General features: G+C 45.7%; 1 protein-coding gene across 1 annotated transcript in view; it reads right to left on the bottom strand.

Annotated features, from left to right (window-relative positions):
- The window catches only part of SMG9 (SMG9 nonsense mediated mRNA decay factor), a 940,250-nt gene that overhangs the window by 897,817 nt on the left and 20,100 nt on the right, over positions 1-22,333 (bottom strand). Inside the window, exon 2 of the mRNA XM_069640791.1 lies at positions 261-418. Coding sequence (XP_069496892.1) covers positions 261-418 — 158 coding nt within the window. The remainder of the gene's footprint in view (positions 1-260; positions 419-22,333) is intronic.

Below are 22,333 nucleotides of genomic sequence, written 5' to 3'. Positions count from 1 at the left end.
TCATGTTTCAAATACATATTGAAATCAATTTTGGATGGGAAAATAAGCATTGCCAAATCATTGGTAATATCTGCTGCGAAAATGACAAAGTAGACCGAGGTTGATAGTCTCCGATAGGTTTACACTTATTTACAATATAAAATCCTATTTTCAGCCTGTCACCAAGTAAATGTGAATTCCCTTGTGGAAAAAAAGACCAGAGTGCTCCTCTTCTATTGACAGGTACGCCCCCTCCCGCCCACTGGGGAGTGTGCACTTACCCTTCCATAAGGATCCCTATCCCGGGGCATGTAATCTCTCTCCCTCCCATATCCCGAGAGGTTCAGGTTCCCAACGAGTCCTGGCTCCATCCTTCGTCTCCTCCTCCGGCCGGGGCCGTACATCCCAGGCTGGCTGTGGCCGGACTCAGACATTGGCGCTGCAGAAGAGGGGAAAGCGTCAAGGCGGACCCAGCAAGGGCAGCTTCCCAAAGTCACAACACTTTAAACTGGGAAGATGGACGCGTCCGTGCTCGCTAGAGGGGATGACGACAGGGGGGGAAAAACTATTATTTCAATGTGTTTAAGGTTCTTCCAGGAGGGAGGAAAAAATTAGAAACAAGTACATCTGTGGAGACAAGCGGACTCAAATTAACTGTGAAATCGTCTAAGAACTAATTTTATTTTTCAAATTTTTTATTTATTTTACCATTCTAAAAAAGGCTAGTGTAAACAAACTGGAAACGTACAATTCATTTTTGCTCTTATTTAAACTTTTATCCTTTAATCCTTTAATGGTAGAGCAGAAATGTTAAAATATGCCTTCTGTGAATGTTAGATTTGATTATTTTACATTCCCAAAGACCTGTTTAGAGAGAGCTCTATATTCATCAGGCTAATCGAAGGATTTTGGTCGAACATCAGATCCTGAAATGAAGCCATATTCTTGATGTCCGGGTTCTGCAGTGCGGCCACAGTCCATGAGGTTTTCAGGACTCAGTATTGCAATCTACCGAAAGAAAACTGCATGTGGACAGCCATCAACAATGGCTCAGTCAGGGTACCTTACCTTCTAGGTTTAGTAATATTCACCATTTCCGTTGTGCATGCATGTGGCCATCAGCAGTGTGCAACGGGAGATGGACATGGACATATGCCCATATTCAGAGTGTGCATCTGGAGTGCAAACAAAGGCAAACTGCTCAATTGTACTGGAAAACTGTAAGGTCTTGCCTTTTGGTAGTCCTATCCATGTATGGAATGTGTGACAGACATTAGGACGTTTCCTGCGCAAAAATAAATGTTTGCATACAGCAGCTCCTGCATGCGTTTGTGTTACGTCTAGAGGTGAACCACAATCTTACTCAACCATTCTAAAACCCAGAGCTCTGTCCCTCAGGTATTCAATCTTTTGTTCACTGCTGACATGTGGGGCGCATCTCCATTTAGGCTATGTGATCCTCTGATAGCAAGTATGATTAGAAGATAAGCACTGCCAATGATGGCAAAAGCAAAACTGTACAGAGCATAACTGCTGGGAAGAAACTGATCTGCTTTCGAGTTGGCATCCACTGGTCCTGCAGTAATCAAAGACAACCTAAGCAGCAGAGATTTAATTTAATACCCACCCAACTCCTTCCCTGTCCCATATGAGCTTATGGGCTGAAAACAGGACTCTTGTGGAGGCCCTCTGGGATGCCAAAAGAAGCATACACAACCTACTGAAGGCTCACACACTCTCGTTTGGATGTTGCAGAAGGACAGACCGAGTCATTGGTATGCCTTCACCTGAATGAAAACAGAGGGTGGTGGGGGAGAAAAGAAATGCTAAGCTAATGTTAGCATCAGATGAACAAGATACTTTCTTCAGGTACTCAAGTACACCATCTGGAATACTGTACTCTATTAACTATCTAGAGTATGCACAGATTAAAAGATCGATTTTTATAATGACCTTTTTGGTTTATTTTTTGAGTCAAGGAAACGTTCTCTCTCAAGTTTGACATGAAGAGCCTGTTGAGATTGTCCGCAGCTGAGAGTATCATGCTACCAATGGGCTCCACACGACAATATTTTAGTCTGACATTTGATTATTGGAATGATATCACAGTCGAATGTCAGGTCCCTGGAGTCATGTACAGTCAACATCACTTAAGAAGTAGGCTTTCTTCACTTGTGCTAGGGCACATACAGGGACATCCATCCAGGAACCCCGATATTCCCCTCCCCACTAACCCATTCAAAAGTGAAAGGCCTCACAATGCAAGTCTATTGAGAATATAAAACTGTTGCATCTTAAAAACATAAGCTCACGTTTTACTAGAAAGAAGGGGTAGTAAAAAACATTAAAACACAACCTTACATAAGAAAAAAAAAAAACACAAACGAACAGTGCATCCGTAAGTATTCATTATCTCAGATAGGCCCAATATGTATTTTAGTCCAGAAAGTAGTAACGCCAATTGTGACACGCAGCCACCTCAAATGTCACAATAGATGCACTTGAAAGAAAGATAGAGTGGTTCACTTTTTTACCCTTTTGGTCTTCAAGAGAGGTTGAGGTATTAACAGAAACCTAGATCACTTGTAAAAGTAATTTAAAGTTACATCTCAATGTATATACGATTGGTTGGTTTGAACAACAGCGTAAGGGACAACCCTAAATGCAACATTTTTACAGCATGTATCGCAAATAAGATAAAAAGAGACACACATCCTAATATCAAGAGTGTATAACAAAACCAAAATAAGTGTGACATGGACGAATCGGAACAGGTTATCTGTCCAATAAAAAATAAATCATTTTGAACAGCAATCAAGATGCTGTAAGGAATAAAATGTGAGGATTTTGTCTGGCTCAGAGGACCAAGAAAAAAACAAAAGCAGTCATAGTATTGGGGAACGCTGCTGAAGTGAAGCATGGGGATATTACAATAGAGTAGGAGATTAAAAGCTGTATCAGTTCCAAGGAGATTTCACTATGTCCAATAAAACTTTCACATGTAAGATATAATTTCTACCTTAAACAACCAACGCTTGTAGCAAATTCAATCAAGAAAGCGTTATTTCCACATAAGAGACTAAGTGGAAAAACATTGAAAAGATGGAAAAGTGTGCAATATATATCTAATGTCAGTGCACCTAGCTCTATACACTGGGATCATAGAGAATACGCTGGTTTATATGTCCTTCCTTTGTGTATGCACCCGAAAACGAGAACAAGCGGCCAGTTTGCCGTGAAACGCGTCATTTTTGTGTTTCTTTTTTCCTGTCCATGGCATTTAACTAATTAAAGTATATTTTGGATGCTTGGAGATCCTTGGTTCCTCGACTCTGTGTTTGGTGTGGCACTCACTGGACTGCTTTTCGGAGTGCACTCCGCTCAACTTTATACCGAGGTATAAAGCATTTCTACATAAATATATATATTTATTATTATTTTTATTTTTTTACATACGTATAGGAGATGGAGCAAAGCTAAAGGAATAATAAAAGTGCACTGTGTGAATAAGTCCATTGGTGCAAACAGGGCGCATAACATTTGTTTTATGGTTTTCGCTTATTTGCTTTTAATCAAATGAAAAAATAAATGTAAACATGCACGTAGAAAAGAAAGCAAAAAACATGCATTTCTCTCAACAATTTATTGATTAAAAAAATAAAATCAACAAATAAAAGAAGGCAAGTTCAGGATTAAAAAGAAAAATCGAGTTAAATGTTTATATAAATGTGCATCAAAGTTTGACAAAATAATTCAATTTTTTGCTGTTGGAACCTATTTTTTTTTTAATAGAAGCTGGACCATAACTAGAAAACTGCATGACATTGTGAAACGAGTATTGCCTAGAAATATTTTCTTTATTTTTGCATTTGTAAAGCGCGCTTAACCCAGAGGCATCTAGGTGCTGGTTAAAGAAGAAAAAGATTGGTGGCAAGAGAAAAGAATCAGTACAGAGTGTTTGTCTGATTAATTGAAAAGCCATGGTTTTAAGTTTTTTCTGAAGGCCTAATAGGATGGTTCCGAGCACAGGGAGAACGGTAAGGTCGTTCCAGAGCCGTGGGGCAGTAATAGGAAAGCTAGAGCCTCCTGCTCTATTGCGCTTGAACGTAGGAACAATAAGGCAGTGGAGTTTATAAATCTTTGTGAGAGGTATGGCGGGGCTGTGTTGGAAAGGCAGTGGTGAGTGATGGCGAGAACTTTGAATTTATTCCGCTTACAGAAAGGGAGCCAGTTATCCTTTCTGGATGCTGTGATGTGATCACGTTTAGAAAGGCCAAGGCTAGCATGGAGGGCATTGTTCTGAATGACATGCAGCTTCTTGATGTTCTTTTCTGTGGTGCCCATCAGGAGTGCATTGCAATAGTCTAGTTTCGTTCTGATAATGGTTTGTGTGATGGTGAGGTGGTTTCAGAGAAATGGCTTACTGGCGTTAATGAGTTTTGTGGTGTGCACTGCAGACGAGGCAATAGCATTGACGTGCTGCGTCATACTAAGGGTGGCATCAAGGTGGACAACCAGTGTTTTTACTGTTGGCGAGACTGGAATTGTGATGCCGTCAATCATGAAAGCCATATAGGCTGGGTCAAGTTTGGCAAGTAGGGCTTGGGTGCGGACGAGCAAGATTTCAGTATTGTAATTTTTTAGACAGTAGGTGGGAGGCCATCCAGGCTTGGATGGATTCATAAATGGAGCCAAGTTTGGAAGTGTCCTGTTGGTGGTCGCCAGAGAGGAGGATGAGGATTTGTGCATCATCCGCATAGTTTGTCTATGGGAAGCCTAGTGAATCGAGGTGATCAATAAGGGGTCTGTTGTAGAGGGTGGGGGAGATGCAGGAGCCTTGTGGAACGCTGCAGGAGACTGGAGTTGGAGGGGGGGTGGAGTTGCCAGAGAAGACTCTGGATGTTCCATCTGCCAGGGAGGATGCAATCCATTTGGTGGCTTCAGGGGAGAAATTGGGGGCACTGTTGAGATGGTGACAGAGTGTTTGATCGTCAATGAGGTTGAAGGCATCAAAGAGGTCTAAAAGCAGGAGGATGACGAGTTTGCCAGAGTCTGATGTCATCAAGTTGGTTCTTTAGGTCTAACAAGGCGGATTCTGTTCCATATCCTGGATGAAAGCCAGACTGGTGGGCACCAAGGACGTGGTGTCCTTCCAGATAGTTTAGCATTTGGAGGTAGGCTGCTCGGTCAAGGATTTTGAGGAGGAAGGGGATAGTGGTGATTTGATGGTAGTTGGTAGGAATAGAGGGATCAAGCAGAGTTTTTTTTTTATCTGGGGTGAGATGTAGGCTTCCTTGGGAGCGGAAGGGGCAGGGGCAGAGCCAGAAGCAAAGGATGCATTGATGATAGCAGTGATGAATGGCAACAGGGCTTCTGAGCAGTCTTTGATGAGAGGGGCTGAGCAGACACCACCTTTACAATGGACGGTTCAAGAACTTTGAGTTGGGATACTTCAGGTTCAGTGATGGGGTGAAAGTTGAAGGGTGGGAAGGAGGATGTAGGAAGGAAGGTGTTAAGGGGTCGATGAGCTGGGACTTGGCACAGATGGCAGTTTATTTGAGGAGGATCTTGTTTTGTAGTGTAGTGACTTTTCCAAGGAGTGCATCTTGCACCTTACCGCACCAGGAGTCATCTTTGGTGAATTTGGAGGTTGGGGTAGTTGGGGTTTCAAGTTTGCACAGGATGGCGAAACATTCGCGTGGTCCAATTTAGCAGTAGCAATTCGATCTTTGTAGAAGGAGGCTTTGGAATCTTGTACGGCTGGTCTGTACTCTTTGGCGATGATGGTGAAGCATGATTTGTTGGTTTCAGGCAGAGCTTGACACCATTCTGCCTCAATGGCTCGAGCGACTAGAAGGTCAGGTGTGTACCATGAGTTTTTGCGTTTCGTGGGTTTGGCTTTGCGCTGTTTGAGGGGGCAAAGGTGTTGACGGCATGGGAGACCAGGTTGTTGCAGTACTCAACAAGAGTAGAGGGGTTGACCTTTGCAAAAGAGGCCAAACTGGTCAGCGAGCAGGGGAGAAGGCAGTCTTTTGTAAGGTTGCCAGTGCAACGCGATAGAGTACAGGGTAGGGGATGGGGGTGATAGGAAGGTGTGAGGGAGTGGAATGGAGAAAGCAATGATGTGATGGTCAGACCAGGGGCAGGGTGTGCTGGAGAGGATCGAGGTGTTGCAGTTAAGCTCTACAAGCCAGTTTAGTGTGCAGCCTAATATATTTGAGGGGGCTAGAATGCGTTGAGAATAGTACCATTGGCGAGTGAAGTGGCATCTCTGTCAGTAGGGCAATTGTAGCCCAAGTTGAAGTCCCCAAGGAGTAAAAGTTTGGAGTTGGTGGGGAGAAGCTGCATGAGGTCTCTTCAAAGTATGTGTTTGGCCCGGGGGGGGTGTGGGGGGGAATAGAGAAGGTGAAGGTAGATGGGAGGTAGGGGATAGTGAGAGTTTTGCAGACAGTATATTGCGGTTGGGGATGTGGGGGACTCGGGGCAACACCTGTGATTGAATGGATTCACTATGTATGAGCATGATGCCGCCACCTCTGTTTGCAAGCCTGTCGCTGCGGAGCATAGAGTATCCTGGCGGGATGGTGATGGAAAGTGCAGGGCTGGCAGCTGCATGGAGCCAGCTTTCGGTGATTGCATAAATATCTACACTGTTCGATGTAATAAGGTCATGGATGTCAGGGGCATGCGTCGTGATGGATCTGGCCTGGATTAGTGTACAATTAAGATGAGTCGAAGGGGTGGTAGTTAGGTTATTAGGAGTGTGGTCAAAGGAGGCAGTGTGCAATACAATGTGGCTAGAGAGTGTGTCTGGGCGGTTGATGAGACGGATGGTCTCAGTCTTGGTGTTGATTAGGATGGGAACCATAGTACGTGAACAGAGGTGCAGGTTTCTAATGGTGAGGTGGGGCATGGGAGGTCGGGTGCAGGTGGCAAGCTGACCGAGTTGGTTAAGGCCAAGGCGAGGCAATGTGGTGGCCCAGGAATCAATTGAGCAGGTAGTAGGCGTGGGTGTGCATGTGCATGGTATGGTGCATGTAGGTGCACGGGTGGGTTGGTAGGGTGGTGGTCTGGGGGTTTTGGATATCATGGTTATTTGAGGAGTTGGCTCAGAGAGGAGGTGTATGTGGTGATCAGTGTGAACAATGTGTTCACAGTTAATGGGGTGAATAAGGTTCTGGGGGTTGAAAGGGACTAGATGATAATGAGGAGACATTTAACAGGTAGACATCACTTAAACCAGTTCCTGGCATAGTTTGGGGCCAACTTGAGTGATGCTGGGGAATAACCTGCAGATAGGAGCATGGACATCAAGTTGTGCATAGTAATCACAAAGCAGTGCATCAAGCTGTAATGTATGCAGGAGAAACGGTGCCACAAGGTGGGACTCATGCCACTAAAAACGGTTCCTTTAGTCAGTTCACTGATGAAGAAAGTTCAAATCGATAGCAATCTAAAGTAAAGTGCATGAGGCTGTATGGCAACACCAACTCAATTTTATTCCTGTACCTCACAGTCACAATGAAGTGTCCGATTTCTTTATTAAACTCTGTTTATTCGTTTTTTCTTCAAACAAAAAAAGGTTACAGACAGTGGTATTCGTCAATTGCATAACACACATCTTTTGTTGGTGATTCTGGCTTTCTTGCCATCATTTTGGCTTGTTACATTAATCTTCCTGCTCCCCCCCCCTGCTTTCCCATCCTTCATTCTTCCCTTGCCCCAGTCTAGCTTCTCCCCCTTTGTACTATGTGTCGTGACCTCCATGTGGGCCCTTCTCCATCATATATATGGATCTAGTAGTTCCCCGTATCGTTCCCCTCTGGGTTGAGTCTCGATTGCCTTTTGAAGGCCGCCCGCTCTAGTCGGCATGTTTTGGATAGTGTTGTGGCCCACTCTGTATTGGATGGTGGTGCTGGTGCCTTCCAGTGTGTGACTAGCAGTTTGCGTGCTGTGAAGAGTATGAGGCTCTTACGTTTGCGTGTTAGTGGGTCAGCGTGCCAGTCCGTTCCATCTGCGCCTAGAATCATTGCGGTAGGGTTGAGGGTTATATTTGCCCCTTCGATGTCTGTTAGTTGTCGATGTATCTTGTGCCAGAAGGGGCTGAGTGTGGGGCAGGCCCACATTACACGTCCCATTGTCCCTCTGCCCATGCATCCTCTCCAGCACAGGGCCATTGGTTGGAGCCCCATTTTGTGTAGTTTAGCTGAGATGTAGTACAGTCTTTGAAGGATTTTGTATTGAATCTCTCCATTTTTAAGGTTGAGGGATGTCGCTGCGATGGCCGAGAAGTAATCATGCATGTCTGCTGTGCTGATTGTAGTCCCTAGATCTTCCGCCCATGTTGTAGCTAGTGGGTGAATTCTGTTTTTGTTGTCTGGGATTGCCACTGCATAAATCGTGCAGAGTCGTGGGAACTTATCTATATTTTGTTCCATTTCTTTCTTGCATTGTGTGGGTGGCTGTAGGCGGGAATCTGCGGTTGTAAGTGTGAGGATCGTGGCCCGGGTGGTGTGATATTTTATTCAAACCCCTACCCCCAGTCCTGATGTACGCCGTGCTTCTTGGAAGTGTACTGGTGCTCCCTCTTCTATTATGTCCATTATCAGTGTGTTTGCCCATTTGTCAATCTGGTTCTGGTGTATTGTCTGTGTTGGGCCATATGATAGGATCGATCTTATGCTGGCCCATGTTGGTGCATTCTTTGTACGTACTCCTTGTGCTGTCCGGAGTCTGTGCCATTGGTTATCATTGGTCCCATTATCGGATGGGTTTTGAGCCGCGAAAGGAGTTTGTGTGGTGGCGTGGCCATGATCTCTATGGAGGTTAATGGCACCAGTAGGTCTAATTCCATGGCCCGTCAGCTGGCATCGTCATTGGTATTCAGGTGTCCCCTCTTTCTAAGTCCATTTTGATTCCCCCCCCCCTGAGTACCTGTGGATAGTTCAGGTCCAGAGGTTCCTCTATTGAGGCGCTAATGTGTGTTCCTAGGTATTTGATGGACCAGTGTTGGAGGGTGAATGGTGCCACCCCACCAAGGTCCCATGGGATGTCTTGTTTTAGGGGCATGACCTTGGATATACTCCAGTTTATTTTTTACCCTACCATTGAGCCTAGGTCGTGTAGGGGTGTCTGGATATATGGGAGGGTCATTGGGCAGTCATTGGGCATGTGCTAATGTATAGAAGTAGGTTGTTGTGTATGATACCTGATGTTCTTCCTCCCCCTGGTGTATGACCGACCAGTTCGGGTCTATATGTAGCTTAATTGCCATGGGCTCTATGGATAAAGCGTAGAGTAGGGGCGACAGTGGGCATCCTTGGCACGTGCCTGATTGCAGTGTAAACTCTGCGGAGGCCATCCTGTTCGTGACCACTGAGTCTGTGTATAGAAGCTTAATTAGTTGAATAAGACGTGGGAGAAGCCATATCTGGGTAAGACATGAAACAATCTCCCACTACACTTTCTTGACCGCCTTTTCTGCGTCAATTGCCAGTATGGCGTCTAGGGGGTCTCTAATTCCGGCCATCACTTGCAGCAGCCTGTGAACAGTGTCATTTGAGTGTCTGCCTTTTATAAAGCCTTTTTGATCTTTGTGTACTAGCTGTGGGAGTGTATTCTCTATCCTTAGTGCCAGGCACTTTGCTAATATTTTGGCATATGAGTTTATTAAAGAGAGACTGGCCTCGAGGAGCTACAAGCTTCTGGATGCCTTCCGGGTTTATGGAATACACCGATATTGGCTGCTAGCATTAATTTTGGCAGCCGTTTGTAGACGATTGCTTCTTCGAAGACTGCTTCTAGTTTTGGTGCCATTTCTTCTATCGCGTTTTTGCATAGGTCTATTGGGATCCCGTCGGGCCCAGACGCCTTTCCTTTGGAAAGTGATTGGATTGTACAGGAGATTTCTGCGGCCATGATGTGGGTGTCCAAGTCATTCCGCTGGTCTTCTGAGACTCTGGGGAATTGGGATTATATCCAGGAAGGCTTCTATGGCTTGGGGGGTGCATGTATCAGCTGCTGGTTCACAGTAGTAATCCATGAATCTTGTGTTTATTTGTTTGTCACCTGTCACTAGGTTGTTGTAGTGTCCCTAATGGTAGTTATCATTTGCGCTGCTTGTCGTTGTTTGAGTACGAGTGCCATCATGTGTAGGGGTCGATCGCTCTCTAAATAATACGCTTGTGAATGCTTTTTGTTCCATGTCTGAGGTGAGTTGTTTCATCTCTGTTCTTAGTTTTTTGAGCTGGGGTTGTAGTTGTCCGTTGTGGGTCATATTTTGTCGCTTTTCCAGTTCCTTTAGTTCTTCTGTCAGGCGGGTTTCCGCTTCCCCTGCTGTTTTCCGCTTATATGCCCACCTCGAGATACATTGGCCTCTCAGGAAGGCCTTAAAGGCATCCCAGCCTTTATGGGGAGAATAGTCTGGTTTTTCGTTGTTTTCCCAGAAACTGTTTATGTCGTCTTGTAAGTGCGCTAGTATGTCTGGGTATTGCAGGGTGCGCAAGTTTAGGCGCCATGTCAGGGTTTTGCGCTTTGTGTCAGGAAGTGTGAAATGGAGTGTGATCAGGGCATGCTCTGATAGAGTGATCGGCAAGATGTTGCAGTTGGTTACCATGTTACTGTATTAGCTGTTATTAGCCAGCAATCTAATCGGGAGTAGCTGCTGTGGCGGTGGGAGCAGAATGTGAAGTCTTGGTGGCTCTCGTGGGTGTGTCTCCAGGCGTCAGCTAATTGTAGATCGGAGATTAGTGTTTTGAGGGTCGTTCTTTTCTTTGGGTTGTGTGGGTTACTGGGTTTTGGCCCGAGGCGGTCCAAGTCTGGGTCTAGGTTACATTAAGGTCTCCGCCTATTATGGTGAGGTTTCCCCATGTATTGGGCATATTTCACAAACATATGGGTAAAGTAGGCTGGTGTGTCTGTTGTGGGTGCGTAGATGTTTAACAGGGTGATTGGGTGCTGTTGGATCCGGCCTTGCAACCGGTGCTCTAGATAAGAATTTGAGGTGGGAGTATTTTACTCCCTATTTTTAAACTTTGAGAGTAAAAATGACTTTTCTCCTTTGCAAGAGAGTAAAATGTATGCAACATCCAGTCGACATGTGCAAAAACTGTATGGAAATCATTATTATGTGGCAGCTTTCTGCATTATGACAGAATACACCTTTCATGATTTCTCTAAAGTCTGGCCATTTGATCTCTCTCTCCTGTATATATTTAAATGTTGAAATCACTAAAACCTAGCCAATTACATAGTAAAGCAAACATAAATTGTATTGTGTGTTTTGAGGTTCGATAGCAAAATTGTCTTTTGATGTTTAATGAAAGTCCTCATTTCCTGGAGCAATTACTACCTAATGGTATCAGAGAGGCAAGGACTCCATGCTAATGGTCAAATGGTTATTTATATAGCGCTTTTGGCAAAGCGCTGTACATAGATCATATTTATCACAATTATCACCAAACCAAAAAGTTTGTACACCTTTATCGACCTTGAAAGGGTGAAAGGCTGAGTTGGCCTTGCTGGAATTCGAACCTGCAACCTACAGATCATGTACAGATTGCAGCAACGAATGCTCAACTGGCTTAGCTATCTTATTGGCTAACATCCTTCAGAGGTCGGTTAACTGAGTACCGACCGAGGTATAATAATCACAGTACCTAGATGTTGGACAAACCATTTATGAAGCACTACATAAAGTTAAATACCTATCTGGATTATCAAAGGGGCAGGTTTTGCTGAGTTTCTATTTTAATTTCATTTGTTTGTTCTTGAACAGCGCTTGCACTTCCTGGAGCGTCAGGTTTTGATGTTTTAATTGTAGTCTTGAAGATTTGAGAGGCTAGAACACCTGTGATTGGTGTCATTACAATCACTCACCCTTGAGCAAAGACTCTGCTGCCACTGACCATTTATAGTAATGTACCCCATTGACTACAAGGTTGAATGGATGTAAACTAGACTGTGCATAGTCATCATTTTACACACTGTTTTTATAATTAGATTGTAAATTAAATCATAAGTGTAAAAATGATGTGCCTGGTAACGATTATGCACACAGCACCAGAGCTCTGAAAAATACAATTGTGCAATACGGGTTTGCTTTCACTGGAAAAAAAAGCATAATTTGTTACAAAATATTAATTCTCAATTGCAACTTAGTTTTTCATCTTATTAATTATACAAGCCTAAAAATCTAGGAAAATAAATATGCACAGTGCTTCTGTTTGCTCCATGAACATCAACACAGCAGAAGCTGAATGGAAAGAAACCACTCCTTTTATCACAGTGTCCGTTTCTTTTTTTAAAAGGCTTAAGGTGGTGGCTTGCAATTACATCCATGTAGATAAAAATCAAAAGAAACCTGGTTTCTGTCAAGTAACCGGACCTTTGCACTGCCCTCTGCGCTAAACCTATATGTAAATGTACACAGGAAAATAATAAAGGTGTTGTATTTACAAGATTTTCATGCGTAAAAAGGCCAGGTACGCACCTTATCTGGAGGCCTGCTTTCAACAGTATAAATCAACCTTCTGTGTCGCAACATGTGTGTTGTAGTTGGAAGGGGATTCGTTTGTGGATCAGGATGGATACTCCCCGTTTCCCATGGCTTGGCGAGAGAGCAGCCGTGCCCACCCCTCCCTGTGCCAGTGTATCCGCTTCTGCCTTGTTAAGGTGGGTCTCCTCTAGATATATAATATCCCCTTTTATATCTCGCATGTAATTTAGCATTAGCCTGCACTTGATAGGGTGGCCCAGGCCTTGAATGTTTAGGGTTACTAGGGGGAGTCTAGCCATTTTGTAGGGGTGTGGGGTTCTCTAGTGCGTGGTCCTGTGAAGTCTTATTACTAGAGTCTGTATGTGGGTCTACATATCTTGTGTTCGTTCCTTATCTGTGCCTCATACTGTTTAACTTGTGGGCTAATTCCCACATCATAATCAAACTTGGGCCCAACCGTAGGCCTTTACATAACCATAACCAGGAACATTGGGTGGGCCAACCAGCCGGCCCAATCCCAATACTTGGCCAAAAACCCATACATGGGGTTTGTAGGTGCAAGCTCAAGGGCTGCCACCCATTCCCATATATTGTCTTGGTGTTTCTAGTGGAGTAGCAGATGGCTTGTGTGGCTACTGTCGCTCTATTGTGCGTCCTTTTCGGCGTCTTCCCCTTGATTGTGTGGAGATATGTTATTCGGGGTCAGAGATATTTAGCTGCATGGTGCAGAGTGCTGTTTTGGTGCTTCTGAGATGCTAGGGGGCAAAGGTGATAATGATTCAGGGGTTTGCGTGCCGGGCCCCTGTCAGTGTCCTCCATTGTGTTTCTTCCTATCTGGGTCCCAGCCTTGCGGGCCTCTCCCTGCTCTTTGCCATTTCCTTTCTGTGTTTTTGATGGGGCGGTGGGTGGGGGTGTGGGGAGGGTTAGAGTCAGGTCTTCCGCCTCTGCTGGCTTTTTCTCCCAGTCTGTCGTCACTAGGTTGTGTTGTTGTATGAATCGCCATGCCGGGTCAATGAGTGCCATTGTCTGTTCATTTGGCAGCACCATATCGCCATGAACTTAAGGTAGTGCCTGTACACTGTCGATTTGAGTGCCTCAAAAATGGTTTTGAAGCTTTTCCTTTGTCTTGAGACTTCCATTGAATAATCATTGAAAATTCTTATTTCTGCTCCCCAAAGCCGTATTGGGGACGCGGCTCTATAGGCTTTCAAGATGACCACATTGTGTTGGAAGTTCTGATGGTTATGACCCTGGGGCTTTCGTTTGGCGCCGGCTTGGGTATCGGTGTCCAGTGTATTCTTTCTATAACTAGGTCTCTGGCGTTGGACAGTAAGGAGTTTTGCAGAAGGTCATATGTAGCTCTCTAGGTCTGGTCCTTCCGCATTTTCCAGTATGCCGACAATCCTGACGTTGTTTCTGCAGGATCCGTTTTCTTGATCCTCGATACTGTCTCCTAGCCTTTGTACCTCTCGCATAACCCCATCTAAATTGGTTTCCCTGGTAGCTTGGTTGTCTTTGATTGCGCTAATGCGCTGTTCATTATCCGTGGTTCGCTCTGCTTGGGCCGTCAAGCGGCTTCGTACGTCTTGTAGGTCCCTTTTAATGTCTTGAACAGTCGTGTTTGTTTCTTTTGTTCGCTGGCCTATTAGCATCCATTTCGGTTTTGTTTCGTGCTGATCGTCTGGGCAGGCACCCTTGGTATGCAGCGTCTGTATTATCCCTTTGGAGTGGAGTATGGGTATCTGTTTGCATGCCCCTTTAAATCCATTTCACTGCATTTGTGGAAGATGGAGGGATGGATTTGGGGGTGTCGTGCTGCTTTTCTCCTGTATGGTGTGGGGTCCTTGGTGCCTGTGGAGCAGTTGGTGGGGGTTCCACCGCTTTCTCGTCGAGTTGTGGATTCGCTTGGTTGTTTCGTGGTCTTGTTGTTGGGGGATCTTAGGGTGGTCTGCCGGATCAGAGAGTTTATCCAATCTGTGTCCCTTATGTTAGGACAGTCTCGCGTTCAGGCGTGGATGCACCTTTGTGTTGGGAGTGGAAGGGGGTCCTCCAGGTATTCCTGGCCTGTCCTAATTCCAGCATTGCGCGTGTTCTCTGGTGCGTGGTGGTGTCTGTCTGAGTGGTCTCCCCTCCTTCCTCAAACCCCTTTAGCCATTCTACTAGTGTTTGTCTGGTTGCCTTCCTACAGGATGTGTTGTACCTTCTTCCCCGCTGTTGTCTGGGGGTGCTCGTCGGGCCCCCCCCCCCCCTCTTTCTGGCCTGCTTCTTTTCTTCTAATATAGCCGCCTTGGTTGGCTTGGTTTTATTTTCCACGTGGTGTACATTTCTTGGCGGGCCCCCCGGTGAGGAGGCGCCAGTTTCTCACATCTGTGCTTGGAGGGTCTGTTTGGTTTCTGCCGATGGGTTCTTGGTACTGTTCCCATGGCCCTGCGTTTGGTTTGCGGTGGCCGCACAGGGTTTCTTTGGTTGGAGGTGTTCCTCCCCCATTCCGTGGAGTTCTAATGTTGTCCCTGCTGCCCCGTTGTGAGGTCTGGAATTGCTTCTGTTGGGGGTGTCCCGCGTTTCTTATTTCTTTGTCCCGTTAAAAAAAATTTTTTTTTTGGTTTGCAAATTTATGGGGGGGGGCTGGTGGCATTCTTGCCCTGCCCATGGTCTGGTCGCATTGTTGCTGTGACTATATTGTCCCCCACTGCGCGCCGACTTACTTGGGGGTGCGGGCAGGGTTGGTCTCCTTCTCAGGTCTGTGTCAGGAGGCAGTCCGCGTGGTGTATCAGACTCCTCTTGCTCTGTGGGCAGCCTGTGTTACGTTTCCTTGCGTCTCAGACACCTCCTCCACCCGGATCTCATGCTGGGTCTAGCGTGCTTTGCTGCACAGGATACTTCTGTCGTCCAGGCCTGGGAGGATTTTCTGGACTTGTCGTGTAGGCTGTATGGGGTCTCACACGTTCCTGGTGTCCTTTCCTCCTCTTCCTATGTTGTTGAATGGCGGCTCGGCTCTGTGATGTCGTCCCGCAGGTGGCACTTTTGCGTGCTAACCTCTCTTCATTAGGCGGTCATTTAACCTTCCTCGCTCGCATGCCGTGGTTGATGCCTGTGCTTTACTGCGCTGTCATTACTGGACGGCTAGGCTGGTCTTGTGAGGCCGGCGTTTTGTTTTCGCGCCTTATTACGGATTGATTGCTGCTATGGTGCGGGTCCCCGGAGCACTCTGCGGCTCCTATCTGCCGTCCGGCTGTGCGGTTTCTCTTAAAATTTCCAACACCTCTTCTCCCAATGTTCCGATTGGCATTTCTCGGTTTTTCATGTTTAATCATGCGTTTCGAAGGGGTAGAGACGGTTCTTGTCGCCATCTCGAGTCGGAGCTCTCTCAGCCCATGGCCATCTTGCTCGGGCTCTCGAGCACCCCCGCAAGGGTCTGATTTTATATAAAAAATTCAACAGAGTGGACAGGCAAAATTAGGAGGTAATTCCATAATACACAAACATATCCACATACTACCAACAGAATTCACACCAGAAAGTGAATCCCTTCTAGAACACTGTAACATTATTCACAAAGTTATGTTCACCGTCGCGCTGGCCTACTGCCCAATGCCTTATAGTCAACTGTTCACAAAGACAGGACACCAGGACTACCTAACCATCCTAGTTGATGTTAATAGTTATTTGGTGAGGAAAACGATTGTAAAACTTAGATGAGATTACACTTTGTAAATGTATATGCCCCAAACCTACAGCAACAAGCGGGTGCCACCCACACGTGCTGTATGGAACTTTCTGCAAGGAACATCTCGCAGTTGCTTCCTCCCATCACACGAGATCACTTTGCAACATCATTCATGAACCTGGCATCTGCCGACCCACTAGCCAAGCATATTCAAGCCCTGCACAAGGCTTAAAGAGCATGCAAACTGTGAGGCAGTTTAAAAACCAACACTGTGGTTTCTGGAAAGTTAGCTAAGTAGACCTGTAACACTGTGGTCTAACCAAACACTATGAACAGCGTACACTTGGGAGATAAGGGGCTTTGTGGCAGGTGTATCTGACAAAGTTGACAAATGTTTGCACAGATGAATAAAAATAATATTTAAGAAAAAAACATGCATTAAAAGTCAAAACTACTACTCACTGGATAAAACCATGACCTATGGGCCTCGCAAAATCTACTTGCTTACTAGCATTGGCTAGTACTTTAAGGCGGGTCAAGTACCAAGCTTATTCTGGCAAGCACAGTTAGGATGTTTGTTTTCAATCAATATTTTGCTTTGAGTGCATTTGATGCAATCATTGCAGCTGTCCACTTGGTGGCAGTAATGCATATAACATTTCAATGTCCTATTGTGTTAATGCAGAACTAACGGTTTTGAAAACCTGCGCAACAAGGGAAAAAGTCATAACCATGAATTATTTGCAGTAATTCTTCTAAATGACAACAAGCGGAAGCCTACAAATAAATGTGTTGAGATGCAACTGAAAACGTACATAGCCCTGTCTCTTGTGACGAGTCACTACATGTCCCCGAGGGAGAGCCCTTTTCCAGGAGGCCAGGGAGGTTAAGCCGCTACCCGATACTCCCCCTGTCGGTGGTATAATGTGGGAGAATCTCATGGGGAGGGACTATGCCCCACCCCCAGGGTAAAGGACGACCATCTAGGTTATAGCCCTTATAAGAACATCAGACCCCACACACTCTAGCATCTCCTCCTTCTGCTAACCTCTTTGTAGACAGTAGACCTATGTGCTATTATAAGGCAGACTACCTAAAGGTCCTGGAAAGTACTGAGATGAAGAACATCAGGAACGTAGGTAATCCAAGTACTAGGACGAGGTGTGTCACAGGAACAATGAAGAGCAATACCAAGAATGTACTGCAGCATTATATATGTCTGCAGAGGGGTGGCTCCCTTCACTCTTAAAAACCAAAGAGGGACTGCTTATCGGAGAGACACCGCCAACTAGGATGAGAGACCGTAAAGCTAGGGAAACACGAAGGAGATGCAGAGAAGGCCAGGACGCAGCCGAGAGCAGTCCGCTCCCAGAGTCAAGAGGACAATGGGACTCCTTTGCCAAATGGTGTCCAGACGGTAACGGGAGGCTGGCAGACGCTGACAGGAACACAAGAGGCAGATTCCATACTGTCGGTCCAAGTGCCAGGCAGAGAGATCCATGGGGTGAAAGCACAGAGACACAGAGGTGCCAGCACAGCACACAGAGTAGAAGAGAGACCCCAGGTAGGGGCTGGAAAGTACAGGAGGCAAAAAACCTGTATAGGCAAAGTAAGCTGGTCTATCCCCCTCATGTCAATACTTGGCAAGCAAGGCAGAAAATGGGACATAAAGAGAAGGGGAGAGAAACAAGGTTCAGGGACACAAACAAAGAGCGATACAAGTCCTCTTCCTTATGGCAGTAAAGTGAACCAAGTGGGCCAAACAAAGAAGAGAAACCAGGGACGAGACCCCAAACCAAGAGAGTGATATGAGTCATCCTCGTTGCAGTACCTGGCAGGGAAGTGAACCAAGTGGGCCCAATCAAGAAGAGAAGTCAGGTTCCCGCACCCTTGTAACACAAGAGGTGGGTGTTGCAAGTGTGAAACTTAATGATGAGAAGCCCAGGGGAAGGGATAGGATTCCCATGAGAATGGAGTCATTCTCCTGGTAACGTGGACCGGGAGGAAGGTACAACAGACCTGGGGAAGGGAGTCATTCCCCCCAAGCTAATTTGAGACTGTGACCGAATGCCAGGAAAAGGGAGGCATTTTCCTGGGATCAGAACAGTAGTGCTTTAGTTTATAGTGCAAGGGACAGAAGAAAAAATGACTTACCCCATGTAATGTTCTTTTGACTGGATGTGTCTCTCACGTATTACTCATCGTTGATATCTTCCATCCAGTGTTAGCTGCTTTGGAAACTTTTTCTCAATAGAGGGTGCAGTGCATCGTCGACTATGTCCCTCGATGGACTTTGTTCCAATTTTTTTCTCTCTCAAAAGTATAGACGTTCGCGAGGCCAAGAAATAACCCAAAGTTGAAGAAGAGGAAGGTGTAATACACAGAAATGAGGGGCAGGATAGGCGGGGCGAGGACTACTTGGGAGGAACATCGTCGAAAGAACATTATCAGGGCTAAGACATTTGTTCTTCGATTTGGATTGTGTCCTCCCGTGTATTCCTCATCTTTGATAGCCTCCAAAAATAGTAGGTTATTGGAGGTGGGAATATAGAATTTCTTTCATCAACACTGTGTTTAACAACCTTCCCAAACCTCGCCTCCTGACCCGATGCAGAGTCCAGGCAATAATATTTTGCAAAAGTGTGAATAGAGGACTAGGTTGCAGCATTACAAATGTCCTGCACTGGAATCCCTGCAAAGCCGATGAAGTATCCAACCCTCTAGTTGAGTGTGCTCATAATCCAACCAGGAAAAGGTCTGCTTGGTTACAGCTACACCTAGCTTGTGGCAGACATATCCGACAAAAAACTGGTCTTCTTGCCTTAGATTTGCCATTCTAGAGATGTAAAAGCTCAAGGCCCTCTAAGGATCAAGACAATGAAGTTTCTCCTCCTCCTTGGATAGATGTGGTGGTGGGCAAAAAGTGGTAGATGAAATTCTGAAATTAACTTCTGAAGAAAGGGCGGACCCTCAATACAACCTTGTCTTTGTAAAAGGTGGTAATCAGAGGCTTACAAGATAGAGCCTGTAATTCACTGACTCTACGAGCCGAGTTAAGGGACGTTAAGAAGACGGTTTTGAGGGTCAGTATCCTTAGAGGACATGTACATTAGCTAGTTCTTCCAGAAATTGGACCACAATTGGGATGTTAAAGAACAATCCCTTTTCTGGCGAACGCTTAAAAATAGATAGCGCTGGCGAGCCCTACAGATAAGAAGAGTATCGGCCACTTTTACTCCCTAAAAATTGGCAGATACTCCCAAAAATTTTAAATAGGGAGTAAAAATACTCCCACCCCCAATAAATAAATAAATAAATGACATGTAGAATCGTGTGCCCCTCCTTTCACCCTCACAGCTCCATGGATATGTTTGAACCAGTAGTGCCACAGGAAGAAACTACTATTTTAACTGGCTGATTGTAAGAAGTAAACCGGTATCTTGTAAAGTGCATGAATAATTCGGTGCAAAAAATGTATTACATAAACATTTCTGATTTTCAGTTAAAACATTTGTACTCGCTTATAAAATACGCTCATTGGGAATTGGACTTACATTTTTACTCCCTAAAAAATCATTTCACTCCTAACTTCAAAAAATATGGAGTAAAATACTCCCACGTCCAAATCTCATCTGCACCACTGATGCTGCTAGGTAGCATTTTGCAGTCGTAACCTGTAGCCCCAGACGGGCCAAATGAAGTAAATCAAATAAAAAAAATAAAAAATAAGGACAGCTCCACTGGATATTATTTAATCTCTGTACCAGCTGCAAAACGTGTTTCAACGGCAGCGGTTCAGAAACTTAGTTGCTGGTCTTGTGGCCAAAAGCAACACCGCCATTACAACTTCCGGGAGATCCCAATTCTTGTATCTCAATCCCTCAGAAACCAGGCGTGAAGGTTCAGGGGCCTAATTTATGGGTGAAGAATGCAGCCTCCCTCTTGCAAGAGTGTTAGGGAGATTGATCATGTTTATGCTTCATCCCCTCTCCTAGTGAGAGCCCCAGCACGTTTTGCTGGACTTCTGGACCTTTTTCTTTCAATACTGAATGAGTGGAGCCTTTTTCCACCCACTCATTCTTAGGGGCTCTGTCTTTTGGAACTAAAATATAAATAACAGTCTACCTTTACTACAGAGTCTGTCTGTTCCATAGCTTTTAAAGGCATCTGTGTTTTACTACTGCAGCACACAGCTCCTTATGGGCAGTGTTGCTGGGGACGCTTAGGGTCCTCCTTTCAGATTCCTTTTCTCCTCACGTGACTACAGTATCTCTCCGAAAACGAATACCTAGTATCCCCCTTCTCTCTACTCCCGGGACTTTTTAGTCACATAGACAATCACCTAGTTATGGCTGGGGGCAGTGTACATGTTTTACCAACTATTGTGTATTTTTTATACTGGAAGGCTATGTCCATAGCCTCGGTAGTGCACAATAGGGGCACCCAGGTAACATCTTGGGGCCTCCCTTCTTTTTCGCCATTACTAGTGTGGTTGTTCTTTGTTAGCCCTTATTCCACCATTCTGAAAGGGGGAGGGCTCTGTGTGTGTTTTGCCTTTGGCGGGAACCCATAGGTATCCCTGTCTAGGTTCCAGAGTGTCTGGCAGGCAGGAAGTTTTCCACCCCCCTGTACTTTGCCTGCCAGAGCGCCTGAATAGGTCCAGCTCCCACAGGGGGTCTGACTGTCCTGATTGTACAGCCAAATTCCCCTTTCCGTAAAATGCAGAGAGAGATTGCAGAGGAGTGTGCTGAAACTGTATAAAAGGTGAGGCTTCTGGAGTGAAACGCAAGTCGACAACTGGAAGCTGAGGTAACCAGAAGACGACGACCAGAGGCACCTTCAGACCCTTCGCAACACCGTGAAGCGAATCACTGCTGTCCTGACCCTGATTTCTGTGCGACATCTTACCTTTGGCTGGTGGGAACAACCAGTCCCAAGACGAACTTTGAAACAAGCCATCTCCCGAGGTCCTAGGAGTTTCCAGAGCTGCGGAACCCCAATACCAGGATACCTGGTGCCCATTTCTAGTGCATTGTTGTGGAAAGGCCGAATCCATCCAAATCCTTGCTGAACCTTTAAGGACACTCCAGAGATCTGATCCAACTCGCCCAGACCCCCTCACCAGAGTGTGGGACTGCAGGAAGCGAAAAAGATTGACCGGATGATCAGTGTCCTTTGTTGGTGCTGAAGAAAAGGCGCCAAATTGCAGGCAGAGAGTACCAAGAAGTGGCTGAAAGTCAGGCCACAGATTCTCCCTCGGGACTGCTGCTGAGAGAGCCTGTCCATTGTTCTGCCTTCAGTCACCAGACCAAGGAATCCAGAGGTCAGCTCCAGACTCCAGAACTGGAACATTGCGGAGCATCAAGCACAAACATTTTCTACTAACCTAAGGTACTGTGGGGAAAAAATACGGCTTACCCGATTCTAAGAAGTCGCTCCAGAGTGTTGGGGTGCAAGTAGAGGTGTCCGGGGCAACCCCCTCTTAGCACTGACCCAAGCCGCTGGCTTGTGTCCCCTTCTCGAGTCAGTTTTAAGGTCTCCTTTGTTAGTTGTTAACTTGCTGCTTCAATAACTCTTGACACTGGAAGAAATCCACAAAACTCTTTGTTATTCGCTCGTTGTCAAGACTTTAAGCCTTCGAACTGCCTTTAGCTAAGGTTGCGTTTTTGAACTTACATGACTTACTAGGTAAAGAAACCATCTCCAAAACCTTGAACTAAGCTCATGCTACACTAACTAAACCATTTTCCTCCCTTTAAGTGACTTTGTCATATGTGTTTGCAGAGTAATAGTATTACCGTATAAACCGTTAAAGACCGCATGAGCGTGCAATAACCAATAATATGATAACATTGGGCCTCATTATAAGTTTGCCAGTCCAGTAACAATGGTACCAGTAAGCTTGCTGGTACCGTTGTTACCGAACCAGCAAACTACGGGTTCTGCTCGCGGGTGCCTTTTCGCCCACCAGGTCTGACCTGGCGGGCGGACCGGCACCCGCCAGCAGACCATGTTGGATGCACCGGCACCATTCTCAAATGGTGCCGGTGCATCCAGCCTCCCCATTCCCATTAAGCCCTATGGGGCTCGAATGGGAAAGGGGAGCATTTTTTTCCTGGCACCCGGGAATGGGCAATTACCGGGTCTGGTGGGGCTGTAATGACCCGGTAATTGACCATTCCCGGGCGCTG

This window comes from Ambystoma mexicanum, chromosome 1q (genome assembly GCF_040938575.1).
Source record: "Ambystoma mexicanum isolate Mex_15411 chromosome 1q, UKY_AmexF1_1, whole genome shotgun sequence".
NCBI classification, from domain to species: Eukaryota; Metazoa; Chordata; class Amphibia; order Caudata; family Ambystomatidae; genus Ambystoma; species Ambystoma mexicanum.
Note: the sequence above shows the minus strand (reverse complement) of the source record. Positions and strands in the feature narration are given on the sequence as shown.